The sequence below is a fragment of the Callorhinchus milii genome, unplaced genomic scaffold (assembly GCF_018977255.1).
Source record: "Callorhinchus milii isolate IMCB2004 unplaced genomic scaffold, IMCB_Cmil_1.0 Scaffold1, whole genome shotgun sequence".
In the NCBI taxonomy this organism is placed as follows: Eukaryota; Metazoa; Chordata; class Chondrichthyes; order Chimaeriformes; family Callorhinchidae; genus Callorhinchus; species Callorhinchus milii.
The window spans coordinates 134,191,789-134,212,303 of NW_024704742.1; the positions used below are offsets into that span (position 1 = coordinate 134,191,789).

General features: G+C 42.6%; 1 protein-coding gene across 10 annotated transcripts in view; it reads right to left on the bottom strand.

Moving 5' to 3' along the window:
- The window catches only part of znf532 (zinc finger protein 532), a 76,534-nt gene that overhangs the window by 21,320 nt on the left and 34,699 nt on the right, over positions 1–20,515 (bottom strand). For all 10 annotated transcript variants that reach the window (XM_042335884.1, XM_007903087.2, XM_007903096.2 and 7 more), the window contains 3 exons: positions 11,146–13,628; positions 2,645–2,823; positions 477–653 (listed from right to left, as the gene is read on the bottom strand). In XM_042335884.1, coding sequence (XP_042191818.1) covers positions 477–653; positions 2,645–2,823; positions 11,146–13,628 — 2,839 coding nt within the window. The remainder of the gene's footprint in view (positions 1–476; positions 654–2,644; positions 2,824–11,145; positions 13,629–20,515) is intronic.

Genomic DNA, 20,515 nt, shown 5'->3' on the forward strand with positions numbered 1-20,515 from the left:
TTAATGACCTGGAAGTTGGTCATTTGGGCACAAAAGCCAGTTGCATGTGAGTGGGAAGTGAGCAAATTGGCTATGAGCACCTTGGGACATCTTCCCGACGTGAAAGGCGCTATACAAATGTAATTTTGTATTGTATGAGCATATGCAGTGAATGGGGTGCACACTGCAACTGTATTATAACTGAATTCATGTTATAAAGAAGCACGTTACATTGGGATTGCACTGTATTTCCTTACAGGATTCCTTAGAAAGATTCCTTAGAAAGAGAGTTGTGCAAACAAGCTATTCTTGCCCGTCGATGAGGATCCTAATGAGATTTTTAATTAAGGAGTCCCCTCAAGAAATATCGCAGATTAGACTCCGCTAGGCAGAGCAGAGAAGCAACATTTTGCCTAGTAGGAATGCATTTTCAACTTAATAAGCACAAACATTTTCATAACTTTCAGGACATTAAATATCAATCTCATTTTACTCACTTAGCTTCTCCTATCTTGATGCCTGGGTGCTGGGTGTAGGCGTGTGAATGAGTACTCGGTGCTGATTTGAAAGCCATGGGGCAGATCGGACATTTGTAGAAGATTTCACAGTGTGCCCCCTGGATGTGAGATTTGAGGGCAGCCAGGTCAGCGTAGATAACACCACAATGTATACAACTGCAGGAGGAAAATCAGTACAGATGTCAGAGCAAACAGCAGATGAAAGCCAGAAAATGCTGCAGTCAAGTTGAAAGTTACTTTCTCACCGTGAAATTCTCCTATATGATCAAGTGAAGGAAGATACGTTTTAGGTAACATGACAGTCAATTTGCACACAGCAAGGTCTCAAATGCAGCGACAATTAATTTGGGGTTTCTTGGCTTGGAAACCTGGCGAAATTCCTTTTCCTTTCAAACAATATTATTTTTGTAACAGTGCTATGGGACCCAAACTTAGCATTTCATTGGACCATCAGCCTAGATAGCAACCTCAAAATCCCCAAACAGAATAGTACAATTAACCAACTTCCAGGTCATTAAACTATCCCTCTGACCTAGAGTCAAGAGTGCGACTTACTGAGCCAGGATACCTTCAGCTATTTAACAGAGGTTAAGAATTCAAGTATTCGTAAAAAAAATCCTAGACTTTTCAAATAATAATAATCCATGCATTTGATACAGCGCTTTATCACGTAGTTGAGACGTCTCAAAGAGATTCACATAATATATTGCAAATGGATTAACTTGAGTACTTGTGGGTGCAACATCGCAGCCCAATTGCGCACAGTAGTGTCCCAGTCGTGAAATGAGTGACCAATATTTTATTTTTATTTTGGAGGGATTATTACGCTAAGAAAGTGATCCGCGAAATTGACTAACAACTGGGTTCCTACTTACAGCTAGGTAAACCCAGGTGCGTTATAAGGAAACTAGCCTAGGGTCTCATCCCGCCCAGGAATCAAACCCAGTCCCTCTTGTTTGCGAGGTGAGTGCGTCAACCACTATGCTACGGGACTCCTTGCATGGGCTAATCCAGTTACCCAGGAACCCCAACCAATTAAGCTTTTTACGGGGCAGATTTTCCCCCATTTATTTTCCGGAGGTAAATAAAAGCAAAATATATTCCTTTTACAAGCATGGTTAATTTCCTGCCTGCTGGCTAATTTCCTGCCTCTTTGTTGTCTGCAAACAACAAGGAAGCTGGGATTGTCTGAACACACATTCAATTATTATACTACCTAATAGGTTTTGCCTCAGCCTTTGGACTGTTCATGTGCTGTGCTTTATAGCTTAGAAAGAGCACATCAGCTCTGGGATCAGCAGCTACTGTGGCAAGGTGAATTTCCGATAACTAGAATAAATTATGCAAACTGCCCTGATATGCATTCACAGAACTGTAATAATATTCCTTGCATTTGATTAGCGCCTCATCAAGGGACGTCTCAAAGTGCTTCACAGGATATACTATAAAAAGAAAGTTGACTACCACTCCCCATGCCCCCAAAAAATAAATTCTCCGCTGCTCTTTTGAAACATAATAAACACAAATTAAAATACAAATACCCACAGTATTAAAGAAACTTAAAACTAGCAATTACAACTTGGGGTTTGAAAAGAGAGGAAAATTTTCAGTTATCAAAACACAAAGAAAAAAAAACTCACAAAAGCTATACAGCCATTCCCACCTGAAATTAGTGATAGAACACAATACTTCTTCTCAGGCTTATTTAATGATACAGATTTTGGAGAAACGCTTTTAACTCTCAAATCTATCAAGGGATATCAACATAACTTCGGCCTCATTTTCTTAAAGGAAAAACATCTTTACGGACATCCAAGGTATGAGGAAAGGCTACAGAAGCTGGAAATGTTTACACAAAAGCCAAGGTTCAGGGGAAATCACACAAATGAGCTGATAGGGAGAGGGCATGGCAGGGGGATTTGAGAAGAGCGGTGAGAAGTGGCTGAAAGCTCACTTGCTGATGGTGGTGGGATGGAATGGTTGAGTGAGTGGCATGAGATAGGCTAGTTAATCGAGCAGAGGGAGCAGCTGGAAGAGTAGGGATGCAGGAGATCACAGGAGTAGGGTGGACACAGCTGTGGAGCATTTGAAGGAAATGAGCTTAAGTAAATACCTGGTTCTTTGAGGAACACAAGCGCGAGACTCACCGGTATCCCACTTTGCGTGTGTAGTGTAGGCAGTTTCTGGTAATGTGAGTCTGAAAGTGCGAGGACCTGCAGATGGCTCCACATTCTGGGCATGTGTACGGAGATTTGTGCTGATGTATTCGTACGTGTGATGTGAAGCTGCACTTGTTGGGAAGCAGCATCTGACAGATCTGGCATGTCTGTATTGCAGAAACCAGAACACAAAAACTATAAATAACTATCATGCACTACAGCGTCACCAAACCAAAAAATTATTGCCATCAGATTGTAGTTTTAACTGCATATGTTGACCTATGTCGATATGTTGTATTCCTGAGCTCCCCTACCCCATACAGAGGTCCAAGATCTTCGTCAAGCAGTCTCTATATCATGCTAGAGTCAATGTTAGATTGTCCTACACACATGTGGAGTTAATTCCTCCAACTAACAATGGCCTTTCACCCAGTGATTTGGCCAACCTCAAGCTGAATTGGTCACTCACCTCATGGCTGTTTATGGGACTTTGTTTTGGGAAAGACAACGGCTACATCTGCCTACAAACATAGCTACTACAGTTGACCGTAATTTCTGTGGTGTATTTTAGATGTTTCAAGGCATTATAAAAATGCAAAAAAGCCGTGCAGTATTTAATGTTTGCTAAATATATTTTTATATAACAATGTAAGTGTTCTAAAGTTTCTGAATCATTTCCCCGCTCCTAAAGTACATAGCTGCAGCTGACAATTGGCAGCAAAGTTTAAAGTCATATGATTAGGCACATTTTGTCCAACCCGTACCTTTATATAGTGCATCTCAATTTATATAATTTGTTTTATATTTTGCATTTTTATACTATCTTTTCACATCAAACTCTTGAAGCTGAAACTCTTCTCGAGTAATAACTATCAAAGCATTAGCAAGCAACCTTGGCATCTGTTTACAACAAAGTTCCACAATAGCTATGAGGTGAATGACTAATGTATTCGGAGGACTGTTGGCCAGAAGACGGGAGACTTCCTCTCTCTATTGAGTAGTACCATGAAACCTTTAAAGAGACAGGATCTCAGCTTATCATCTCATCTGAAATACGGACCCTCCAGCAGTGCAGTACTGTTTGGCACCAAACTCCGCCATTGTTCAATGGTATAAATGGAATCATCCCATACTATGAGCTCAAGTCCAAGGGTGGGACTTGAACCCACATACCTATCTCTCCAGAAATCTTAGTCCGTAGTGGCCAAAAGGGAGGTCACTGCTCAATGACCTGATTTGCAGTACATCAAAAGATGTACAACGGTAGAAGGGCATAGCATAAACGATAGCCTAACAGTATATCGAATCACCAGCTGACCACAGGACATCCTCGCAAGTGAAAAGGTGCCCCGTCGTCTCAATGCACACTACAGAGTGCCTGGTGGCATGACTCCCAAAAAAGAATGGAGCTGGTATTCTGAGAAAACTCCAGGTAGCGATTTGTCAAACCCGTTTTGAATTAAAGCTCTGAAAGATGGAACATCACAGCAATAAAGTCTGGCATCCTGTGGGGTGCTTGGCACTTGATGATTTCTGTGCACTAATAAGCCCAAAGGCAGCAATTCAGCTAATAAATGTTTAACACCTCATAAACTCACTGATTCCCAATTATCTACAGCAAATTAGCATAAAGCGTAACTTACAGAGACAAGCTGTAGCACCATCATACCCTCAGGTTTGTACATGGCAGAACAGATTGGAACTGAACACTTAAGCACATGGCAACAGAAGAAGGCTATCGGCCTATTGAGCTTGCTCCTCTTAAATTGGATCCCCTTTTAACTCTTAACGTTTAAAATCCTTGTTATGCTGCTTATCTTTCACTTAAGAAGATGCAAGGAACAAGACAAGACCCTTGAGTACATTGTGTAAATTGTATTGTATCCAGCTATCCATCCTTAGCCTAAAAACATCTCTCTGCCAAGCAAAGCACATGTCTATTTTGTGGCTGATAAAATACAAGCGCAAAGTTATCCTGGTCTTCTCCTTTGACAAATACATATTAGGTCGGACGACGGACGACATTTAAGATGATCATAAAAGGATTAAAAGTGAGGTTAAAATTAAAGGCGAGATTAGAAAAAAAAATTGGCATAGGGGGACTGGAATGCGCAATTCTGGGTCACACACGTCTTGTATTTCAAGCAAGAGCCCAGATCGAGGCCAGGCAGTATCTATGGAGAAAGGAAAGTAAGTCAACGTTTCGGTCCACGACCCTTCGTCAGAACTGCAATTCTTTTTTGGTTCAGATTTTCAGCATCTGCAGTATTTTGTGTTTTGCAGAAAAACATTTGCTCGCTTCTTATAAAATCTTTGGAGAATTTATTGCTTAATATCTTTATTTTTACTTCATTGTTCAGTTTTCCCTAAATTGACAGGTATTAAATAACATTTGCTGTGCAAGAATCCAAGCCTCCACTTCACGAACTAATGTTCGACTCTCTACCCACAAAGTCTGCTTTCTCATACTTTGCAATATTGTCTGACTCCGCCACTATCTCACCCTCAACAGAGCCCAAAGCTTCACCACTGCCTCTGCCACCTCCAGATTCAACATTTCCAAAGTTCTTGTCTCTGACTGCATCTCTCCCCTCCCATCTCATTGGAGTCCTGGAGCTCAGCTCAGTGGTTAGAGCACTCGCCTTGCAAGCGAGACACCTGGGTTAAATTCCAGGCAGGGCGAAATCTTGGGCAAATTTCTTTACTCCACACGCCTAATAATAATTCCTCCAAAATAAAACAATAATAAATTGGTCATTTTCAATCCACGACTGTTTGTGGGACAACTGCTGTGAGCAATTGGCTGCCGCGTTTCGCCCACAAGTAAACGGTCAATTCACTTTACACCATATTCTGTGAAGCGCTTTGAGACGTTGAGAAGACATGAAAAACGCTATATCAAATGCAAGGATTATTATTATTATTATAAATGTCTCTACATAGGTGACATGGATATGAGGAACTCTCAGTCTGGTTCCAGATAATATTTCTGCAGAAGCATGGGATAAGTAACAACAACTTGCATTTATAGAGCCCTTCATGTGGAGCACTCAAAATTGAGTTTGACTCCAAACCTGGGAGAAAGGTAAGGCAACCTCGAGCACAGCTGAAGTGGAAAGTCTTCAGGTGTGAACTGAAGGCTGGCAAAGGTGCGGCAAGGCTAAGGGATTGAGGTAGGAAGCTCCAGAGGCTGTGGCTAAAACCACAGACGCCGATGGAGGACCACATGGGTCAAGGGACACACAGGAAGTGATTGGGTAGAGGAATGGGGTGTGATAAGGTTGGAGAGTCAGACAGAAGGAGTGATACATGTAGTTTCATCACCGTTATCTTGTGCTGGCGCCTCTTTGGACCGATTCACAATATTTCAAAGATCTTTTATTTTAAAAAGCAATGCAAACTTGCACTTTTATAGACTCTTTCACGCAGAACGCCTCAAAATGATTCATAACAATAGGGATCATTTTGAGCAGGGAGGAAAACGGGGGGCAGTTTGACAATACTAACCACATTGAAAGAGATGCTTTTAAGAAGGTTTTGAAGGCAGGAAGAGAAGGTGAAAGGCAAAGAGATTTAGGAGAATTCCAAAGAAAGGGAGGGCATAGTGCTGATGGTAGCACAGAGAAAGTAAGGCATAGTGGACCAATAGCAGATTGGGGCAGGAGTGGGTTTCAGAGGTAGAACAGGGCAAGATTGTAAAAGGTTTTGAAGAAAAAGGATCTTGATTTCAATCCTTTGGAAACCTGAAGAATGCAACATATAATTCTAGGGATTCTGAGGCCACTATATACACAAGAGAATAGTGGAGGAGTGGAATAGACCAGAAGGCATCATTTTTACATCATCTTTCTATGATGTAAATTTCTAATAAAGTGATAAACCACTGTGTGAACCTGGCTATTAGTCGGTCAGCCGAACTGAAAGATATTAGTTCTCATAATCATTTGTCACCTAGCTATAATCCTTTTAAAAAAAAGATTTTATTCAAAAAAGCCTCATGAGATAATGAGCTAATTACCGCCTAATGAACGTTAGGTCATGAAGCTCATCCTTCTTCCTTCATACTTCCTTGGCAAATGATCAGACCAATTAGGAAATAGCCAGTGTCCCAGACTGATTCAATCCAACACAAGCCTCCCGATGTGTGGTTAGAAGCAATCGAAAATGTGAATTTAAGTAGCATCTCACTGAAATTACAGAATGTTACAGCACAAAATCAAATCTAGGTTGACGTTTTCCTCCAATATAAGCCACTTGAGCTAATCCCCCGCTCCTGCTCACTCCACCACTCTCTTAATATTAAATAATCCTTGCATTTGTTATAGAACCTATAATGTTAAGCTGTCTCACAACTTTTCAATTAAATGTCACAACTGAATATTTGTCGGCAGAGACAGCCAATTTGCTTACAGTATGTGTTGTTCGAACAACTGCAAAGTGAAAGTACAACTTCTTTGGAGGAAAATGCTGGCCACCGGAAACCATTCTCTTTCAAATATTCATTATTAATAATAATTCTTACAGTTGATATAGCTTTTTTTTAATGTCGGGCTATATCATAGAATATTACAGCATAGAAGGAGGCCATTTGGCCCAAGGTGCCTGTGCCGGCTCTTTGGAAGAGCTACCCAACCAGTCCCACTCCCCCGCTCTTTCCCCATATCCCTGCAAATTTTTCCTTTTCAAGTATCTATCTAATTCCCTTTTGAAAGTTGTTATTGTTATCTCAAAGCGCTTCACAGAATTACTGTAAAGTGTCATGAATGTATTTTGTAGGATATTTACTATTTAGCATTGTACTATAACAACAACTTGCATTTATATAGCGGCCTACACACAAATAGCATTTTGGAGCATTTAACAGCGATGTGGTTTGACGCCGAGCTGGAAAGGGAGGAGAGGTGACCAAAGGTACGGTCAAAGAGGAAAGTCTTCGGGTGTGATTTGATGATGAACAAACAAGGGGCAATATGGAGGGGTTGAGGCAAGGAGTTGCAGAGATTTGGGGCATCATGGCTGAAAGTACTGCTGTTACAAAAGGTTTAATAGAATGAAAATACTGTGCAAATGTACCTCCTCATTCAATTATTTTTTAATATAATCCTCTTTTGAAATAATCTAAGGACTCTGCTTCAACAGAGGCAGAGAATTAAATATGCCAACCAGCCTCTGCGTAACAAATCCTGCACAGAATTTCCCTTTAATTATTTGTGTGATTATTTTAAATTTGTGCCCTCTTGTTATTGATTCACTGATAGAATTTATTAGCCATTTATTATGGAAATGGGTCACATTCTTTAAATGTGCAGTATTCAAGCTCTGCTGGCTCCCCTGATTCCGAACGGCAACACTACAGTTTCCTGCCTGAAAACAACTAGTTTGTAACACGTGAACGTCAGAACCTGCAGATTTGCAAAAAGCCTGTTGTCCAGTGGTGATAATTCAGAAAAACTTAATAGACTGAAAAATGCTATACAATTTCAATAGGCCTGGTCTGCTGGCCTTATGGTTCACTAAACAGAACAGTTGAAAACTAATGGCTCCTTTGTACTACACAGTTAGCATCGATTTGATGCGCTTTCTACATTGAATCAATGGAAAAAGTGTAGAATTAATAGTTTTGCCGGTCTGGATTCAATTTGGAGCCCATCTCTGAAAAACTCCTCCAGCAATTTGGAAGTCAGACTGAAGACCTTGCTCTTCCAACTACGATTACGGTCACCTTCTCTCTCCCCCCAGCTCAGCATCAGGCTCCGCCACTGTTAAGTGCTCCGAGATGCTACCCCACGTGAAAGGCATTATATAAATGCAAGTTGTTGCTGCTGCAGTATACGGTTGCTTCTCCTATTACCGATTTCAAACAGATTTTAGATTTAAGCTCCTAAATTCCTTGACAATTTATTAGTTTATCTTAGTGATGAAGGTTTTAGCCAGTTGGTCACAATCCCAGCTCCCCAGTGTGACGCTCTTAGGAACAAGAGTAGGCCATTAACCCATCACCAATTTATTAGCTCCTACAGCACTCCCATTTTGTCTATACACCATTAAAACCCTTACTTCCCAAGTACCTAACGACCTTTTATACATCCCAATTGATTCCACTTCTACAGACCTCTGGGCCTGTGCTTCTGTATTTTCAAAGCCCTCCGTCTGAAAAAAATGTTTTCTGATTTCATTTCTGTTTTAACTCGAATGCGAAGTTCATGTCCACTAATTTGGATCCCTCTTCCAAAGGAATGACTCATCTACTAACTAACTTGCAAGTTTCCTTCATTCTTTTTGTACAGTTCAATAGAATTACCTCTTCAGCTACGAGTGATATAACCAAACCTACCCAGCCTCTATAGTTAAATTACCTCATCCCAAGTATTAATTGGTGAATCGTCGTTGGAAGTCCACTTGCACTGATTGCATAACAACCCATTAATCTTCTAACCAAATAAAGCGCCTTATCACGTTACTGAGACTTCTCAAAGCCCTTCACATTGTAAAGTGGATTGATAGTGTATTTTGGGGGCGAAGTATGCCAACAACAAAATTACATTTGTTTAGCGCCTTTCACGTCAGGAGGACATCCCAAGGCGAGGAACAGTCAATGTTTTGGACTCGAGCTGGGGCTCGGGATTGGGGAGGGTGGAGGGCAGTGGGGGGAAGGAGGGTGATCGAAAGCACAATTGAAGAGCAGGGTCTTGAAGAAGGCAAGGGAGGGGGCAAGGCGGTGGGACTGCGGGATGGAGTTCCAGAGGGTGGGGCAGAGTGGCAGAAGGACCGCCCACCAACGGTAGGGTGGGCGAGGCGGGGGACATGAAGCAGGTTGAGCAGGCTGAGCGGAGGAAACAGGCAGGTTGGTAGGGGTTAGGAGGTAGCCTTTAGTCACCTTCCTCCCCATCCCCCTGGCTCGGCCCTGGGATCCGTTACTGTGAAGCGCTCTGAGACGCCGTCCGGCGTGGAGGGTGCTATATAAATCCAAGTTGTTGTTGTTGTCGCAGAAGTAGGAGGGAGCGAGCCCATGGAGGGCTTTGAAGGTGAGGACCAGGGTCTTGAACGGGAAGCCGTTGGCAGTCAGGCGAGGGTGGGAGCGATAGGGTCACGGAGCCTGGTGCGAGAGAGGACACGGGCTGCAGGGTTCTGGATGATCTGCCTGAGGACACCAAAGAGAGGATTTGGGGAGGCCGACAAGCAGGAAGATTGCATAGTCAAGCCTGGATGTTATGAATGCGTGTATGAAGGTTTCGGCGGCCTGCGGTGTGAGAGAGTAGTGGAGCCGGGCAATATTGCAGAGGTGGGGGAAGGCAGAACAGGTCATGGCACAGATGTGGGGTAGAAAGGATAGTTGAGGGTCAAACAAGACACTAAGGTTCCGGACTGGCTTAGTGAGATGGAATGTGCAACCATGATGGTGATGATGTCAGCGCTTGAGGTGAGGAGGCGCTGACGGGCACCAATCAGGAGAGCCTCGGTCTTGTTGACGTTCAACTGAAGAAAGTTAGCTCTCATCCAGGACTTGATGTCTGACAAGACATTCTGTCTGGACAGCAGTGGTCCTGGAGTCAAGGGTAGAGGCAGAGAGATACAGTTAGGTGTCATCTACATATATGTGGAAGTTGACCCCAGGTCTACGATGATGTAACCAAGAGGGAGCATATGGCAGCCAGTTACGCACAGCAGTGTCCCACCCACAAACAGTCGTGATTGAGTGAACATTTTTAAAAATTAGCCCGATATTAATATATCAGTTACTGCAAATTGTGGATTTTGCAAAGTACTCCTTTACTTATAATACTGAATTATTGCAATCATCCAGTTGTATCCAAATATTCAAATATCAGTTTTTATCAGAAGAATTGACCTCTAAATTCATACCGAGTTTTCCAACATTCCCTACACTCTCAATATTTTAAGACATTTTAAGTGTAAGAATATTGGATACTTCCAAGCCCCCAAAAGCATTATAAATGGTGGATCCATTTAGCAGGAAGGAAGTGACAGACTAAATGAATGAATATCTGCACTGTAAAGCTTGCTTGATAGCTGGTGACAAACAAACAGGACTATAAGTGCTAGGCAAGATCATCTTTTACTGTGAGGAAAATTCAATGCAAAAAATTCATTTTAAAATGGAAAATAAATCCTACTCAATCAGAGCAAACACAGACACATTTTAAGCTCTATTATAAATGACCCACCTTGTAGTTCAGGCCTGAGGACACCAAAGCAGTTAAGAGTATTCAGATTTCACACGTTTTGAACATTGCTTAGCAATCCCTCTAACAAACTGGGCAGCAACCACTAGATTTGGTGGGCAATTCATCACTTTCCAGTCATAGCCCACTTTCAACTCACACACAATCAAGTGCTTCAGGGAAGAATATTTAGTATTCAGGTGACCAGAATCTAATTGCATCAGTATTAAGCTAGTGTATCATATACAGTTACACGCAATTACATGCAGTCCAAATTCCCCACCTGCCTCAGCGAAACTTATTTACCTGCCCTCCTGCCTCTGAGGCATGTTGGAAATGCGTTGCAAGTAACATCTCGTCCAGGCACACCTCGTTGCACTCCAAGCACTTCATGCCGTGTCTAGAAAGCTTTGAGCGGTCCTCATCAAGGGGCATTGCTGGCAAAACGAGAGCATTGGCAGGTGCGGAGATCACTGCATTGGGAATGTTGGTCACGGCTTTAACAACAGCACTCGTGGTGGTAATGGCAGAGATGGAGACATGCGCAGATGTGGTGGCGGAGGAAATGGCAGTTAGCGGGGCGATCATCTGGTCTGCAGGGATGGGCTTCATAATCAGGTGGGAGCACTGCATGACCACCCCCTTGTCTTTGTGCCCGCGCGCGTGCGAAAGGAGGCTGCACTTGTTGAAAAAGACCAAGTTTTTTGCGCAGTGGTTGCACGTCACTTCAATCCGCACGCTCCTCCGGTCATAATGCTGGGCGAGGCTCTTCTCGAGGGCAAACGAATCTCCGCATTCCAAGCATTTGTAGCCACGGAGTGGTATGGTGATATTAGCATTGGTTGGAGGGTTAAGGTTGGGTGTGTAGATGGGAACCGGGTTGACGCTACTCAGCACCTTGTTGAACGTCTCAACTACTGTATTCTGAGAATTGGCCACCACTTGAACTCTCGACACCTTTTTGGGCGGCTGAATCGAAGAAGCAGCGATTATCGCTTGTTTTATGGGCTGTTGGGTTTTAGAAAGCACCTGGCGGAGTTCAGAACTTGCTGCCTGAGGCAGAAGGTTAAGGTTAGCGAGGTGTACAGTCTTTGGTACAAGTTTGGCATTTGCTAAGCTGGAGGCCGGCACCACCACTGTTTGCTGCTGCATAGCATTGGCAGCCTTCAGGATGGCACTGCTGGCGCTCTGAACAGAGGCGGCAGAGATCACCGTAGCTTTAACTGTAGTGTTGTTTGCAAACTTCAGATTGATGACCTGCGATCCTGCCGTCTTCACAGCAGACACTGGAAGGAAAGCAGTGGCAACAGGTTTAATCGTAACCTGTTTTGTGGTAACCTCAGGAGACATTACTGTACTAGAAGCGGTAATGAGCGGCGATTGCATCAGTGTTGTAGGAGACAAAGACAAGGCAGACTCGCCGGGAGAAGACGACAAAAGTGATGAGACAACCATGGAGTTTGGCTGTTCAGCTCCTCTTCTACCAAGCTCTTGCTCCACGTCGGGCATAATTCTCGTTACTGTTCTGGTAATTTCACCAGACGATGTTTTGATGGTCTTGATGCGGACTTTGGGGATGGCAGGGGGTGAGCTTGCCGGGGAGCAAGGGGAACCTTTCATACTACTTTCACTCGACACGCTCCGGGGGCTATCGGGTTGTTTGTTGGCCACTTTCTTCACCACCTCCAAGGGGCTCGGAGGGGCCCCGGGGGATTTTTCAGCGGCTCTAGGGCTTTCTCTAGATTCTTTTAAAACTGGAGAAGACCCCCTAGAGACAGACTGAGGTTCTTTACTGGTATCTGCTGCCGCCTTTTTAGCATTCAGAGCAGCGATGGCTGCAATGCACGAGGAAAGCTTAGAGGAGGACTTTGCCCTCAGATTTGAAGAACTCGTGGCCTGCACTCCGGTTTTCTCACCACTTTTGCCATCGAGGGTTCTATTTTCAAGCTCCTTTTCGGGAGAATTTTTAAAGCTCTTTTCACTGTCCTCGTCACCCAATCTCTCATCCGCATTTCGGCCTTTAAATGTCTCGAGACTTCCTGAATTAACATGGGGGCTTTCACTCTCTCTGCTGCTTTTCAATACCTTACCCTTATCTTCAGCGTCTGGGATAGTCACTTCCAACTTGGCGGCTGCATTCTCCCCTCCCAGTTTCCTTGGTTTTTCACATTCCCTCTCGGGAGCTGGACCCGGGAGCACATTTCCTCGGAAAACTGGCTGGCTCTCCTCTTTGGCGTCTGGAGGGTCATCGACTTCAATTTTATCGTCGTCCTCAAACTCTTCCGCGCTGGAGATGGGGCTGAACTGGTTAAACGCAGAGTCTTTGAGCCCAGTCTCGGGGCCGTCAATGTTCTCGGTCCGTGACAGGTCCAGTTTGGGTTCGGGACCCGCGGATCCTTCACACCTTGTGGGCTTGTTGTCTGAATCCTTGGAGAACCTATCTAGAGTTGACACACTGAGAAAGCCATTGTGTAAGCCATTGCCAGAGGCGTGATTGTTTTCCTTCTCCAGAGTTGGGTTCTCAGTTGCTGTAGTTGCTGTTTCGGATGAATCGAGAGTCCGGATGTTTTTTACAATCACACTTACTACCCCATCTGGTGCTGAAGGCACCTGAGCGTCCTCGTCGGCGGGGATGTTTGCTTTTAGCTGCCCTTCATTGTCATCATGTGCAGACTCAATTGCTGCTTTGGGATCCACCTGCATATCTGGAATGTCAAAAGCAGCAAGCAGGTCATCGAAGTCCGGGGTTTTCATATCTCCCATGATCGTCAGCTTAATGGTGTGCAAAGCTAAAAGGAAAAAATAAATTAAGTTACACACTTTTTGCTGACATTAAAAGACATTCAAAAAGTGGAAGTCCTGTAGCGTTTGGTTAACACGTTCGCTTTGCAAGCAAGACGACCTGGGTTTGATTCCCAGGCAGGACGAAATCTTAGGTAAGTCTCCTTACTCCACGCACCTCTGTTTACCTAGCAGTAAGTAGGAACCCGGTTGTTAGTTGATTGGCGGATCGTTTTCCGGGTGTAATAATCACTCCAATCAATCAATAAATAAATAAATAATTTGGTCATTCAATCCATGATGGTTTGTGGGACACTGCTGTACGCAATTGGCTAACAGGTTTCGCCTACAAAATATAGTCAATTCGCTTTACAGTAAATTTTGTGAAGCGATTTGAGATGCCTCAATGATGTGGTAAGGATAATAACCCTGAAATTTGATATATCAAATAGAAGGATTATTATAATAATCTTCCAGATAAAATTAGTCATTCTCCTTACGGCTTTATATAAGACCCCAGTTGTGTGGAAATTGCTGTGCTTGCCTTAAAAAAAAGTAATTCCACTTTGAGACATTGATGTAGAAGTCGTTATGAATATACCCAGTTTTGTCCTATTTGGGTCAGGATTGGCAAACCAGAAATACTAGAGGCAGTTTGATCTCTTTCAGGCAGAATTCTCACAGAATATTTCTTTGAGGAAAGTCCAGAAAATATTCAAAGGGTATTGGAGGGATGATTAAAAAAAAGCAACATTAAAGGTCATGGGAACCACAAGAGAGAGGGTGATTGGGTGCCTCATGTGGAAAACCTCAGCATAGACGTGATGGGCCAAATAGCCTATTTCTGTACAGGCTAGAAACTGTGCAAAGAGTGGCTTGTCTCCTAATTCCTCAGTCTATCCACAAGGCTCAAGTCAAGGAGTGTTTGATCGAAGCAATTTGATTCACTCCCTCGCTCACCAACGCACTGTATACTATTTACACAGATTTGAACTACAGCAATTCAAGAATCTTGTTTTGACTGCACCTTCTAGCCCTTTGACCTCCAACATTCAGAACAAAAACAGCCATATCATGGGAGCACTATGACTTGTGAGTTCTCTCACAAGTCACTCATCATCCTAACTTGTGGAGTCCTGTAGTGTAGTATTTAGAGCACTCTCCTCGCAAGCAAGAGGATCCAGATTCAATTTCCGGGCAGGACAAAACCTTAGGCAAGTTTCCTGTCTCCACACACCGTTTTTTACTAAGCAGTAAGTAGGAACCCAGTTGTTAGTCAATTGGCAGATTGCTCTTCAGAGGGAATAATCCCTCCCCCAAAAATGCAGTCACTCAATCCACGATTGTTCATTGGATACCACTGTGCGCAATTGGCTGCCGCGTTTCACCCACAAAATACAGTCAATTTACCTTACAATATATTCTGTAAAGCACTTTGAGACTTCTTAATGACGTGATATGGCGCTATATCAAATGCAAGGATTATTATAATTATTAACCTCAATGTTTGCAACAATTACATTTAGTTTAAGGTCAATGAAACTGCCTATCTAAAATGCAATGCTGAAAGATTGTGGCAAAATGTTGTCACCAAGATTTAAGACCTCAGAAAGACATTGAGGATTAAATCAGAGCAATTCAGAAAGAATATAAACACTAAAGATCAATTATGGATTTAATTGCTTTAAAATTTAAAAAAATTTATTGGGCTGCCATTTTCCTTTTTCTGCTCTCCCCTTAATTTATTGGGGGAAGAAGAGAGCAGAAAGAGAAAATACAGATATATGAAAAGGGCCCATTGAGGATAAAGCAATAAGTCTCAATGAATATTGAATTAGGACAGGGCTATCAGACAGCAATTTATTTTCTTCATCATGTAATTGGCTAGAAATTAAATAATTGACCATATAACATTGGCATCCAGCCATATACTGAGCATGCAACTGTAAATTTGGGGTGCATCCCATATGACATGAGATATCAGCCACTATCATTCGTCAAAAACCACGGTCAAACCAGATGACAACCAAACAAACATCGGTTATAGTGTGATACTTCGCTCCCTTCTCTCATGAAGCAACATGGGACCTTTAACGTCCACCTGAACAGACCTCAGTTTAATATCTCATCGGAAGGACAGCACCTCTTACAATGCAGCACTCCCCAGCACTGCAATGAAGTGTAGTGTAAAGTATAAAAATGAACAGTGTAGCAGTAATGAACCACTACTCTTTCCCCACAGGGGATTCTGAGAACACTATAAACTAGAGACATATTACCATCAAACAGCAACCTAGGGTAAGATGGTGAAGATACAATTAATTGCATGCAAGTAGACAACCACTACCATTCAACTGGAAACCCCATTTAAGACAATTACAGTTGTTGGGAAACTGCACCAATCTGATGGTTATTAATCAATATTTCATTACAAATAGAATTGTACAACCTTCTTAAGTCTTTAAATCCATTATCGGATGGAAGAAAGAGCCTCTTGGGCAGCAAGGTCATCTTCCACTTAATGCAAAAACACACATCAGTGCAAACATCTAAAAATCCACTCATTGGTAATTTTAATCATTGCCTGTAATATCTTCAAATGAAGGATCAGGCAGAATTGTGGAAAATTCTTAAATTCAGACCAGCTGGCTTCCTTAAGAATTTTCCACAGTTCTTAAGATTTTATTTTTGAGACTAAAAAAGGATTTACTGGATAAGACTTAATGGAATTCCGGCTTGAGGCAATGAAGCAATTCAGGGAGGTTCTCTATACAAGTCTAACTTGGCCTGTGAATTTTAATCAAAGAAAGTGAAAGTCTAAGCATTTTTCCCCAGTCATTCAATCCACAGCTCGTCAAATCTTCCCTATATTTTTAAGTGTACTTTTGACGATAATCCTAAAAATATAGGGCACTTTATTGCCCTATATTTTTAAGACTTCAAGCCTTTGACGGGTTGGGGCACTGTGCATTTTTATTATCTTTTGCTCTCCAAACTAAAGTCTTGGTCAACAATTCCCCAAATAAAATTGGTCATTCACTGTTTGTGGGATACTGCTGTGCACAACTGGTTGCCGCATTTTGCCTATAAAATACAGTCAATTTACTTTACAGCATATCCTATGAATTGCTTTGAGACATTTCATCGCGAGATAAGGCACTATATCAACTGCAAGGATTATTATTATTATTCTCATGCCTTCTCAATTCCGCTTAAATCACTCTATCTGTGCTGACCATTTCCTCCCTGCTCGGGTCCTGACCCTACTGTACAGCGCTTTGGGACGTCCTCCCGACGTGAAAGGTGCTCTATAAATGGAATCTTGTTGTTGTTGTTGTTGTAGGTAATGATTCAGTCTTTCCCCTTTCAGATGAATTCTCACCAGCTTTCTCCTTCCACTTTATTCTTTCTACACACTGATGAACTCCTCATACAACACCATTACCCATTCACCAAGAGGGAGTAGTTGCTACCTACCTCCTGAGGGAAGGAGGACTCACTTGAACATTGGAGATGTGAGTTTGAAGGTATTTTTGTTGGACAGTCTTTTAATAATAATAATAATAAACCTTGCATTTGAGATATTATGGCGTCGTTTATTATTTTCAGAAAATGATCCGCCAATCGACTAACAAACGGGTTCCTACTTACTGTTAGGTAAACAGAGGCGTGTGGAGTAAGAAAACTTGCCTAAGGTTTCACCCCGCCCAGGAATCAAACCCAGGTCCTCTCACTTGTGGGGAGAGTGCGCTAACCACTACGCTACCCCACACTTTTGAGTAAGATCTACGTGGATGTTCCTCGCGAGCACGGCATAAATTCCACAACAGGACAACATTTTGTAGTATGCAGCATCAGGTGATCTCGATGTCCATTTTGTGTTCCATGATTCAGTGTGTTTGTTGTTACTAAATGTTATTGCAGAGCTTTGAAAAATATGTGGCAACACATTTCCCCAAAAATCCATGTGAAGACTTCATGTAGATCCATCACTGTACAGATTCTGCTTATAGTCACAAAGACCCTTTGTAATCATCAATGACAGTATACCTGGGATTTTCCACAACCCATGTCATTTAGCTATATTTTCCCTCGCAATCTTTTGCGCAAAATTAAATGAGCCGTGAAAAATACATAAAACCTTACCTTTGATGGACACCTTAGCAGTTATGTAAAATTATAGAGCTTCAAACCTAGACTTGTGTACGTTGCATGAAAAAAGCAATGATACAGATCTTCATATTACACTATCATGTGGAGGTTCAGTTATAGTCCTCATGCACATCTGATATCCCAGAACCTTGTGGAGGCTTCATTACAAATTCAACAACAACAACAAGATTGCATTTATAGACGCCTTTCACGTCGTGAGGATGTCCAAGGCGCTGGACAGTTGGGTCGGAACCCGGGCAGGGGGCAAATGGTCAGGGTGAGGGGAGGGAAGGGAGGGAGCGAGGAGGGGAGGGAAGGGAGGGAGGGAGCGAGGAGGGGGTAGAGAGTCGAGAAGAGAGCTGAAGGCACGGTTGAAGAGAAAGGTCTTGAGACCGGCCTTGAAGGAGGAAAGGGATGAGGCAAGGCGAAGGCACTAGGGGATGGAGTTCCAGAGCCTGGGGGCTTGGAGGCTGAAAGCCTGGCCACCGATGGTAGGGCAGTTAATGTGGAGCAGACCGGAGCCAGAGAAACGGAGGGTACGGGCAGGAAAGTGGGGGGATAGTAGGTCGGAGAGGTAGGAGGGTGCAGGGCCGTGAATGGCCTTGTAGGTGAGGATGAGGATCAATCCAATCATCTCAAGTTCCACTCATCCTTCTTGTAATTAGCTCTGGAACATTTCAGCACACCACAACAGACTTCAAATTCCACCTAGTCTCAGTCTGTAAGACCGTTTTCCCTTAAAATTTTAGATGAAGAAAATTCTTAAATTTGGTCTTAATTTGGATATTATTTTTCCACAGCTAACAACCAAGCTTACAAATTAAGAACATTTTCAAACCAAGGCTAAGATCATGGAAAATTTCATTTCCTGGCCTTACTGGAAAAAAATATTTTTATAATGCTAATTTATTAACCTGAACACCCTCATAACAGCCCTTTGGAATTAAGAATTCTTAGAAGTCTGTAAGAACGTCACCACTTCAGTTCAATAAAAATTCCAAGAGTCTGCTCTGAGCATAATGCATCACATGTGTTGCAAATAATGTGGCAGCGGGAGGAAGGGAGAGAGAGAGAGAGAGAGAGAGAGAGGAGAGGAATGGGCTGAGCCTAATTATAGCATCTCATCAACCACCCTGACTGCGATCAGCAAACTTAGCACAGAATGAGATTCAAACCGGTAACATTTCTAGGTTGTACAGTTCAGCGATGTCTCAGTGTCTTACAACAACATACAATGAAAATTTGCATCTGTATAGTGCCTTTCATGTAGGAAGGACATTTCAAGGTGCTTAGCAATACTGGGTTGGTACCTGAGCTGTGTGCAATTGGCCGCCGAGTTTTGCGCACAAGATATACACTCAATTCACTTTACAGTATATTCTGTGAAGCCCTTTGAGATGTCTAGAAGACATGATAAGTCGCTAGGTGATGGGAAGTCTTTACCAAATCGGTTATATAGAAAGCCATTTCAGAAGTGGAGGGACCACAACATATCTTGGTTACTAAAGCGATTCTTACGAATTTTACAGATGCACAAGTGCATCCAGATACAGCTTCTGAGGTGGTGCTGAGTCAAAGTTTGAAGTTTAAGCAAAACTGATTGACCTTAAAGCTGACATTGTGAGATTGTGTGAATAAACCCACTGTGTATTAGCTATTTATAGTGCATGTGGGTATTACGAAATTGTTCCAGGTGTTTGCTACGACGATTGCACTTATATTGTTCATATAACATTTTCTTTGGCCATTAATGCGCTTCACAAACCTGCACTTAATTCAGTGCAGCCGCAAATTGCATTTCTGCAAGGAGTATTTGAAGGCCATGTAGGGATAAATTAAAGGTAAACGGAAGATAATACTACATTAATAGTGGGCATCATTGCAATCAGTCGGGGCAAGTGCAGAACTCCTTCAGCATCCCCCACAGTATAGAACATCCTAGATTTGAAATGAAGGCATCAATCTATTCCTCAACGCAAGCTCTGGCTTTTCATTGCTTTCACTTTTAAATAACTGGAGGCTCCAATTGAAAAAACAACTTCGCAAGTAATGTTGGAGTGCTGCCAAGATCCTATTCCCTGAAGGCTTAAATGGGACAATGATTGTGCAAGTCTTCAAGAGCGTAGTGATGGAAAACTTGATCAGACAAGTGGCAGATTCAGCTTAATGCTGATAAATGTGAGGTCCACTACAGCACCATTATACCACGCTTTACTCTAGTGTGAATTTGCTTATACCGTGGTTGTACTGTGGACCCTTTATGTGTGGGGCCAGCCTGTTCCCATTGAAATGACCAATCTACAAGTCAACATTACTTCCTGTATTTCTGTGTGTGTAAAGTAGGAAGGAATGTAAATGGCTGAGACAGCGATAAAGAAATAATAATAATAATCCTTGCATTTGATATGAATTTCCCCAGAGAATATAACAAAAATACACTGTAAACAATGGCTTAAATATTCTATCCACATGGGTGCACAGCCCCATTTAATCCCTGGAGGGAAAGTGCTGCATAAACATACCTTTACTCCTAAAGGTTGTCAGGCAAACCTACAGGATATTCATCCACCCTCACATTACCACTATTCAATCCAAGCCCGTTGTCTCCAACAAACAACATGCCTTCCCCTATAACTCTACACTCACTGCTCCTTTCTAGTTGTTCCCAAGCAGCATTCATCCAACACGCAAGCACAATATTAGAGCGTGCAGGGAACTGGGATTGGGTTAGAATACTAATTCT